The sequence below is a fragment of the Jaculus jaculus genome, chromosome 10 (assembly GCF_020740685.1).
Source record: "Jaculus jaculus isolate mJacJac1 chromosome 10, mJacJac1.mat.Y.cur, whole genome shotgun sequence".
Taxonomy (NCBI): Eukaryota; Metazoa; Chordata; class Mammalia; order Rodentia; family Dipodidae; genus Jaculus; species Jaculus jaculus.
This window is the reverse complement of record NC_059111.1, coordinates 15,313,736-15,324,075: the sequence shown is the minus strand read 5'-3', so window position 1 is coordinate 15,324,075 and position 10,340 is coordinate 15,313,736. Positions and strand designations below refer to the sequence as shown.

General features: G+C 46.2%; 1 protein-coding gene across 2 annotated transcripts in view; it reads right to left on the bottom strand.

Moving 5' to 3' along the window:
- Window positions 1-3,910: 3,910 nt before the first annotated feature.
- The window catches only part of Pias1 (protein inhibitor of activated STAT 1), a 128,104-nt gene continuing 121,674 nt past the window's right edge, over window positions 3,911-10,340 (bottom strand). For both annotated transcript variants that reach the window (XM_004662569.3, XM_045160321.1), the window contains exon 14: window positions 3,911-7,728. In XM_004662569.3, coding sequence (XP_004662626.1) covers window positions 7,435-7,728 — 294 coding nt within the window. In that variant the 3' untranslated portion in view covers window positions 3,911-7,434. The remainder of the gene's footprint in view (window positions 7,729-10,340) is intronic.

Genomic DNA, 10,340 nt, shown 5'->3' with positions numbered 1-10,340 from the left:
AAGGGGGCGCACGCGTCTGGAGTTCATCTGCAGTGGATGGAGGCCCTGTCGCACCCATTCTCTCTCTCTCTCTGCCTCTTTCTCTGTCTCACAAATAAATAAATAAAAATTAAAAAAAACCAGCAGTAACACGACACTACCTATCTGTAGCAGGGGAATAACAAGCAATAATTCAGTCATGATTTTGGAAACCACCATGAGCTCAGCCCTGTGTGGGAGGAAGGGCCTATGTAGTTGGGAGTCAGGCTCGAGTTCTGGCCCTGGCTCTGCCACTTCCCTCCTGTGTGACCATTTTGCCACTCTAAGCCTTTGGGTCTAATGGAAATTGGATTCCTGTCTTTCTTTATGGGAAGATGAAGAGCATGACTTGGAAATGGCTGGCAATTACTTTCCAGAAAGTATGTGGAAATCGGGAGTTACCACGGTAGTGTTTCAATGAAAAAAAAAAAAAAAAAAAAGGCAGTCTGCAAGATGCAGTCTGTATGCTGGAATCACCTTCTACATTTCCAAGATAAAACCAGTGTTGCTGAGGAACAGTGAGAAAGGGCAAACGCATACAATGTTTTAAAATTTATCTGCAGCCAGGAGTGATGAGGTAACCTCTGGAAGCTGAAGTGAAAGGATCACCATGACTTCAAGGCCAGCCTGGGGTTACAGAGTGAGTTCCAGGTCAACCTGGGCTACAGTGAGACTCTTCCTTGAAAAAGAAAAGAAAGAGGAAGTCACATAAGGTGCCTGCCTTCGAAGCCCAAGGACCCAGGTTCAATTCCCCAGTACCCACGCAAAGCCAGTGCCTTTAACTGCTCAGCCATCTCTCCAGTCCCAGGATGCTCTTCACCAGCAGGCTGTAAGTACATCGGGATGAATTTCCCATCAGCTGAGCAACAGTTAAGTGATCCAACTTGACACTCTTCACCAAAAGTGGCATCCTCTTCTGGGGTCTTGCAGAGCCAAGGAGGCCTTTCTGAGGCTCCCTGTAGAATTCAGAGCTGGGCCCTGGTGGTCATGCCGGGAACTAGGATGGCCTGCTCACATGACCCAGAATGATCGTGACTTTAAGCCACTTTCCCAGTACAGAGAAAGAGACGGTACCAAGGCTGTGGCTAAAATACCAGCTTAGAAAACAGGAATAGGGTATCAGTTCACCAGTGGGGCTCAGATGCCCAAAGTGCTCCAAGATTTTCAACTCCCCAAGGTAGGGTCTCACTCTAGCCCAGGCTGACCTGGAATTCACCATGTAATCTCAGGCTGGTCTCAAACAGGGGTCCTCCTCCCTCTGCTTCCCCAGTGCAGGGATTAAAGGCGTGTGCCATCACACCCGGCTAGATTTCTTTTTTCTTTTTTTCTATTTTCATCTTTTCTTTTCTTTTCTTTTTTTTTTTTCCCGAGGTAGGATCTCATCTCACTGTAGCTCAGGTTGACCTAGAAATTACTATGTAGTCTCAGGATGGCCTCGAACTCAGTGATCCTCCTACCTCAGCCTCCTGAGTGCCAGGATTAAAGGTGTGCACCACCACACCTGGCAGTTATTTGATAAATTTATTTGAGAGAGAGAAAGAGGCAGAGAGAGAATGGACACAGCAGGGTCTCCAGCCACTGCAAATGAACTCCAGACGGATGTGCCCCCTTGTACATCTGGCTTATGTGGGTCCTGGGGAATTGAACTGGGATCCTTTGGCTTTGCAGGCAAATGCCTTAACTGCTAAGCCATCTCTACAGCCCCCTATTTTCTTTCCTTCCTTCCTTCCCTCCTTCTTTCTTGTTTGGTTTTCTGAAGTAGGGTCTCACTCTAGTCCAGGCTGGCCTGGAATTCACTACATAGTCTCAGGGTGGCCTTGAACTTATGGTGATCCTCCTACCTCTGCCTCCCAAGTACTGGGATAAAAGGCGTGCGCCACCATGCCTGCCCAGCCCCCTATTTTCAACTCTTATACGTATCAAAATCGGCTTTGGCAGATGCACAAAATGGCACATGCGTCTGGAATTATGTCTGTCTCTCTGCTTGCAAGTAAAATAAATAAAAAATGGCTATGGCTTTGTCTGGTGGTGTCTTAGTGGTTAAGGCAGAAAACCATGTCACAAAGGGGTATACCTTCTGGGAGGTTAGACCAGACACTAATCTTTCACTAGGGAAGGGTCAGGCTGGGAAAACTGCAGGGAGCCAAAAACAAGTGATTGCTTTGCTTCACCTGTTACCCATGATGCTTGGCCAAACTCAAGTCCTCAGGGAGGAGGGCACCATTTGCCCAACGGTAGTGTCGTGTTCCCTAAAATATAACTGCCGGTAGAGTGAGCACAAACTGCCAATCCAAACAAAGAAAGGACTTTATTTTTCTGGAGGAGGAACCCAAATTCACTCCTACCTCAACTTCCCAAGGGCTGGCAGTATGGAAGCCACATGCCCAGTGGAGACGGGTCTTCAGGTGGCAGCCCTGGCCTGCCTGATACTCACTGTGTAGACCAGATTGGCCTCAGACGCCTTGGTCACCTTCCTGCTTCTGTTTCCCAAGCGCTGGCAAAGAAGGGGTTTGGGGTGGAGCAGGCAGTGAGTGGCCCGAGCATTAACTAGGTGAACTTGTGACCATCTAGCTAAAATCTGGGGCAAAACAGTGCAGGCGCAGATCGGAGTTTTGGGAAGCGGAGGTTTTGTAATATTTGGCAGACTTCTCACTTGCCAGCCTCCTAAGTGGCTGGGATTAGATGAGTTGGCGGCGTTTAATTTTTTTTTTCTTTCATTTATTTATTTTTTGGGCTAGGGTCTCACTCTAGCTCAGGGTAACCTGTAATTCACTCTGTAGTCTCAGGCTGGCCTCAAACTCTCGACAATCCTCCTACCTCTGGCTCCCGAGTGCTGGGATTAAAGGCATGCGCCACCACGCCTGGCTCCAACTAAATGATTTTTAGGAGAATTAGAAATATGGAATTTTGGGGCTGTTCTCAGGAGCCTGGGAGAGGCCAGAGTAAGTGAGGGCAATTAATGCTCACAACTTCATCACTCCTCTGGTAACTCCTGAGGGGTGGTATCACACCACGACCTCCCAGAGAGAAGGGTGGTATTTGACCTCCAGGCAGGGCTGGGTCCCAAACCTCCACCGCCACCTTTGATTCCAGCTGGTCTTGGGGAGCAATCCCAGCTCATCCACTCTGGGATAGCAGAAATTTCAGACAGGAGCTTGAGGCTAGTGCTGAGGCACGGCCAAGTTCTGAGCTATCACTGTGAAGGAATCCCATCAAAACTGTCACTGACCGGCTCCACTGGCTTTAAGTTGGAAAGTCTTACGTAGCCCAGGTTGGCCTCAAACTTGCTATGTATCCAAGGATGAGCTTGGATTTCTGATCCTCCCACCTCCACCCTCCAAGTGCCAACATTAACGGGCGTGTGCTACCATGTCCAGTTCACGTGGTGCTGGGGGATGCAACGCCGAGCTTCCTGCACGCTAGGCCAGGACTCTATCAAGCGAACCGCATCCCACCTGTCTACCTAACTTGATGTGAAATAGAACTTGGTGAGCACAAGCCAGACTCCTCTTCCCCACCCACTGCCCTAGTCAAGGGGGTTAAGATTGCTGAGGGTTCATCTCCAGAAACATTGATTTACACAACTATCCCAGAGGGTCTCCAGTGAGCATTCCTAATTTCAGTGAGCCTACCTAGCACCTGGCTCCCCAACAGTGGACTGCAAACCTAGTAGGCAGCTGTGGTTCATCACAGAGCCACACTTCACGGAGAGAGAAAACAGTGGCCCGCTATTAACTAACCTCAAAGCATGCTGTGGAAACTATTAGTTACTTGTTACACTCTGAAACCACTGGGTCAGAGAAAGGGGCCTCGGATGCACCACAGTATTGGCATTTTTCTCACGGGGACTGCCCCTTTGTATACCCAGGAGTACTGCTTTACAGAAGACAAATTAACTGAAGGCTTTTCTTTATTACATCTAAAGAGCTCTACATAAACAGGTAACATTCAATAGGTAAACAATTTTTTCCAATGCATGTAATAAATATTTTCACTTGGTACTTTTATACAAACTGACATTGGTCTACTATACACCTTTAAAAGCCATTTTACTGGTTTGGCATGCGGTATGGAAAATCTAAGAGAGAAAGTTTTAAGGCAATGAATCACAGATTTAAGTTCATGGAATTTATGGTAACTTTTATATCTGTTTATTTACATTTTCCCCTTTGTTAATTAAACAACAGCAGCACACACTGGGACCACCAGCTAGTCTCCTTCCCTTCCTGAAATCTAAGATTTACATTTAGTTAAAAAAAAATGCAACATGTATTCATAAAACAAAATTCTTACTGAAACAAATTCAAATGTGCTTTTGAAAGTCCTGAAGATCCTGAAAGTTTTTAGGCATTTAAAACCAAAACTGTTTAAAGACAATGCTCTTTGCACATTTATTCATTTACAATCGGGGTATATTTTCATTCAATTTCACGCACTTGTCTCAAAGGAAAACCTGCCAAAAAAACACACACATTTTTTTTTCAGAGACTGAAGTAAAATCTTTCTTAAGTTAGTAATAAAGATGTGTGATAGTATCTAAATTAGTAGCAGAAAAATTTTAATGCTCAGAACAAATTAGCCAAAGTGTGGTGTGGCTAAGTTTCAGATTTTTTAAAAAGATATGTCTAATGCCCACATAGTAATGAAAAGCCGCTTCAACCCTGCTGTTACCGAAGATGTGTGCACGGGTGCACCCATGCACGCGCACGCACAGCAGTGGACAGAAACACACGCACGTGCGCTGAGAGTCAAGGGACTGCCGGCCGCGCTGCGGACCTCAGACCGCACCCGCGGCCGCACGTCAGCAGAGGCAGGCTTGGGGCGAGGGTGGGCTAAGGAAAAAAAGATGAGAGACTACGTGATTTAAACAAAGAAAACTCAGGAGATAAAAATGCAGGGTGGGACAATACTATACTACCACTCAGAAAAGATCACGGGTGTATGATTGGCTGATGCTGACCATGAGGTTAGCAATTAACTATCACTTAATGCAACATTTTAGAAAGCCAACAACTAACTAAATGAAATGAGCTCCTCATGAAGTGGAATGAACTAAAATAAAAAAGACCAATGGTTAGCTCTCCCACAGGGACATGACCAAAGCCACTGGACAGACATTTGTTTCTCCCAACTGCCAATTTCTCCCATAAGTTGGTGTAACGTAGAACACAGAAGGAAACTAGCCCTCTCCAAGAAAGCGGAAGGAAGGATGGGTTTCAACTGGACCATTCGCCTTATAATTCCACATCTCTCTCTCTCTCTCTCTCTCTCACACACACACACTCTCTCTCTCTCTCTCACTCTCTCTCTCCTCAGACTACCACCAATAGGAACAAAGAAAGTAAGGCCCATTCATTTTCCCTCAGTAGTTGATGTAATGTGTTTCCTACTAAAACAGAAACAACATCCCAGTTTTAGTAATTTCTACCCCAATCCCAATTTAGACAAATTATATAATACTGCCTGAGGTCAGCCTAAATTAATACGGCAATGAGAATTCTTACAATGTTTACTCATGGGAACACCAGATTCATTCAAAATCATAACTATTTCTCGTTTTAACCGACAATGAACGTTTTGTTTTATTGCAAATTGTTTTGTGACTATAACTCAGCCATTTATGTGTGGAATACACATGCGTAGGGAAGACTATGTAACTCACTTGTTACTCACACACACTTGTTTATAAATACATATATACACACACACATATACATTATCAACACCAGTTTTTTTCAAACTTCAAGCCAACAATTTAGTAGCAGAGTCGCAAAAACATATTTTTAGGTGCCACATAGTAATGTGAATCATTTGATTTTTATCACACAACTGAAGATACAGATACTGCTTGAGTTCTACCTGGGTTAAAATAAGTCCATTTTGCTACCAAATGCAAGGTTTAAAACAAGCTTATACATAAAAGTGGTCTTTTATCCACTCTGAGAACACGTAACAGTTGTGACATAAAACCTAGGGTGGGAAGTGGTGATCGCTCACCCCTGTCTTTTGTAATGGACCTGCACTCTATTGATCAGTGGAACATCTTCTGCACACTTGAGACAGACATCTTCTTTAGATGAGGACCTGAGGGGAGTCCCTTGCCTTTCTTCCCACCCTCACTCCTGTCCTGAAGCAGCCTCGGCATGCTTACGTGTTCTGCTTAAGAGTAGACAAGACTGAGTCTTGGATTCTTTGACAATAGTGACTTTCCTGTGTCAGGCTTGTCGTTACACAGTGAGGGGAAAATAAACAAGGCAGAGGAAGCAAGTACACTCAGAACTGAAATAACCAACTAAGGCCCAAACACACTGAACGTCAACTGCTTATCTAATAGATTTCTATGTATCCACATGTGGGGTACACTGTATTTCACAAAGAGAATTTACTTTTTAGGATCATTGACTTGCTTCATCTTCAATTTTGAGGTGATTAACTTTTCCTGCCAGGTGTGTAAGACATCCAACAGGGCTTTGGAGTTCCTTCCACGTCCTACTTTGGTGTGACCATCTTCAATGAAACCTGTTACCCTGTGGCCAACACGAAGCAGATCCCCACAAACTTGGTTTAAATATACAACAGTGGCAACCCCAGATTTCAAATCCACACGTGTATTCTTCACAGGTCGGTGAACCTATTCCCTATACCAGACAGCTTTACTCACTGTTTCTGGAACATACTCTAGCAACAACAGAGAACCTGTGGTGGAGAACATGCAGCTGGGGTGGTTGACCAAGATGCTTACGTGTGAGTTCAAGACCTTCAGCGCACTCTGAAAGAAGCAGGCAACTGATACAGTAACTCAGCGCAACCCAGGAGAGGGGACAGCGACGACAGAACACAGACACACGCATACACACCCACGAGCGATGTCCTGAAGGGACACAGGGAATGCAGAGGGCACGGTGGAGACTTATAACTTAAGGCTGGATAAAATATGCACAAATAAACAGAACCCAAGTCTGTTGTTTTTAAAAAATGGAAATCAAACTATTCCCCTAACCCCCTCCCCACAACAAAGCCCACAATTTAAAACTTCATACATGCAACTCCGTTTCTGTTATTGCAAATAAAGTAATGCCATTGAAGTAAAACGAACCAAACCATAGAACGAACGATGGGAACGTCAGAATCCAGAAGAAACGGACTGAGGGTGGTGGGGGAGCTTGTTTTTTCTTTTTCTTTTTCTTTTTTTAAACAAGAGTTTTATCAGACAGGCAGTCTTAGATTTATATACAAAAGTAAAACTGAAAATATAGTTTTGTTCTCTGTACATTTCTTTTAATTTTTTCCCTAAAAAAAAGGAAAAAAACCACACTTGTGTACTTCTCTGAACAGAGTTAAGGTTTAACAGAGCACAAAGTTCTCTTCTGCCAAGTTCACTTAATCTGGGGTGGCGTGGGAGCAGCAGGGCCAGAGTCAGTCCAAGGAGATAATGTCCGGGATGATGCCGAAGATGGATGCTGTGTCCGCACTGCTCCTGTTGGCAACAGTGTGGCCGTGGCTCTCCCTCAGGCTGGTGGAAGACACTAGGCTGCTGTTGCTGCCACTGCTGCTGCCATTGGTGGTTGGCAGAGAAGTGCTGCCTCCCGCACTCAACTGGTCGAGAAACATCTGCGAGGAGGTGTAGGGGAAAAACCGTGACGTGTGCAGGAGGTCCTGATCGTCGGAAACGGCTGCTGCCGCGGCGGCGAGCAGGGACGTGCTGTAATGCTAGAGAGACCAGAGACAAAACACATTCACCGTGAGCACGAGTTCCAGGTACTCATCATCTCAGCACAGCACGTCCTGACGGAACACAGCAAGGGACCGGTAACACCCGAGACATTTTGCAAAACCAAATATCCAACTGAGTTACTAATTTTTGCATGAGATGGAAATAACATTTATTGATTATTTCTTTCTTGGGTTGCATGCAAGTCTTTAAATACTGTTTGTAGAATGCTCAAAAGCAACAGGAAAAGAGAAGGGCCCACCCTCTTGCCACTTAACAGAGACACACTCTGAGATGGGTGCTGTGAGGCACTTTTGTTTGTTTGTTTTGTTTTTGGTTTTGTTTTGTTTAGGGTCTCACTCTAGTTCAGGCTGACCTGGAATTCACTATGTTGTCTCAGGGTGGCCTTGAACTCACAGCGATCCTCCTACCTCTGCCTCCCAAGTACTGGGCTTAAAGGTGTGCGCCACCACGCCCGGCTTGTGAGGCACTTTTTCACTGAGAGGCAGGCCTGCATGAGACCATGTGCTGCTCTCTGGAGGCATGTCCAGACCACAAAACAGTGGGAGTACAGTATGAAACGCCATAAGCACAGCCACAGCTGCCTAGGGTGTTTACCACAAGCAAGGTGAGCAGAACTACAGACAACGGGTCACTTTACTGTCATGTTGCCCCCCTGGAAGGTCCTTAGGATAGTAACACACATGGTGCTGACATTTTATCTGATGACAATGCCCTCTTCTGGATCTTTCCTGATGATTTCCAGAGCTCTTCCTGAACATACCAGTCGTCTTCAAAATCATGCCCTCCAAGGCCTGCATGAATGCTGGCTTTTGTTCATCAGATTTTTTCTTTCTTTCTTTTTTTCTTTTTGGTTTCTCAAGGTGGGGTGTCACTCCAGCCCAAGCTGACCTAGGATTCTCTATATAGTCCCAGGGCAGCCTCAAGCTCATGGCGATCTACCTACCTCTGCCTCCCAAATGCTAGGACTAAAGGCATGCCCAGCCATCAGATTTTCTGTGAAGAGAGCTCTCCCAAAGAACACTCTCTTGTATTTTGATCCAAGATTTTTTAATTATAGACGTGCACCACCACACCTGGCTCAAGGTCCAAGATTTGTGTGTGTGTGTGTGTGTGTGTGTGTGTGTGTGTGTATGTTTAAGTATTTTATTTACTTATTTGAAAGAGACAGAGAGAATATGGATATAGGCATGCCAGGGCCTCCAGCCACTGCAAACGAACTCTAGACGCATGTGCCCCCTTGTGCATCTGGCTTATGTGGGTCCTGGGGAATTGAACCTGGGTGCTTTGGTTGTGTAGGCAAATACTTCAACCGTTAAGCCATCTCTCCAGCCCCTTGGTCTATATTTTTTAAAATTTATTTTTATTTGAGAGAGGGAAGGATTAAGAATGAGAGGGAAAGAGGGCTTACAGGGCCTCCTGCCGCTACAGGCGAACTCTGGACACATGTGCCACTTTGCCCATCTGGCTTTACATTGGTACTGGAGAATCAAATCTGGGCTGCAGGCTCTGCAAGCAAGTAGTCTTCAACCACTGTCCCAGCTCCTTGGTCCACGAGATTCACAAAATTTGTGGCTGAATTTTTCTTGGGTTCTTCTCTTCCATTCCCTGCATGTTCCTTTTCTCTGGCCTCTTCTCCAGCCTGCACTCCCTTCCCGGTTCCACTGATTCCAGTCATCAGCCCCTCAAGGACCGCCTCTGGGAGCACCTCGTGTCGGCCACCACCACCATCGTCTTACTTGGTTGCAGGACCTCCTCATTCTTGGCAAGCCCTTGGAAATTAGAGAGGATTCCCTTGTGTGTCTTCCTTCAGATGCTGTCCAGTCCTCAACGATATCAGCTCAAACCCAAGCAAAGCTGAAGACACAGACCCATCAAGGGCTGCCCGGCGCCTTTCGGGTACTCCTCTGTCATCGCAGCACTGGCCTGGACACAGGCCCTAAGCAGGTAATAGCCTTAAAAGCCACTAAACCTCCATGAATCACTGCCTCGATCAAGGAGGCAGAGTGGCAGGAGCACCATGTCAGTAAGGTTAAGCCTTGCAAAGCCCACGGCTCCTCAACCAGCTTCACATTTCACTGGTACAGAATCCAGAAGGGCAACTGGGATGGCGCTGGGTTCTGCAGCATGAGCTCCACACACTTGAAGGCCCTGGACTCTCACTTATGTCCCAAGTGAGATGGCTACCCAATCTTTTTGTTTTTAAAAATATTTTTATTCATTTGCAAGCAGAGAGAGAGAGAGACAGAATGTGCGTGGCAGGGCCTCCAGTCACTGCAAATGAACTCCAAATGCGTGCCCCACCTTGTGCATCTGGCTTTACGTGGGAACAGGGGAACTGAGCCCCGGCCATTACGCTTCACAGGCAAGTGACTTAACTGCTGAGCCATCTCTCCAGCCCCCGTTACTCAACCTTTCAAAGCCTTCCAACGTGGTACTGACTTGATCTCCTTATGGCTAAGTGACCTTCTGGCACCTATTCCCAGTGTGAAGCTTTCTCCCAAACTGAAGATGTGCCCTGCGAAACAGCCGCCAGTGAGCTTCAGGTGCCTCGGACGGGCACTCGCGGGCTCTGCACGCCCCTGCACGT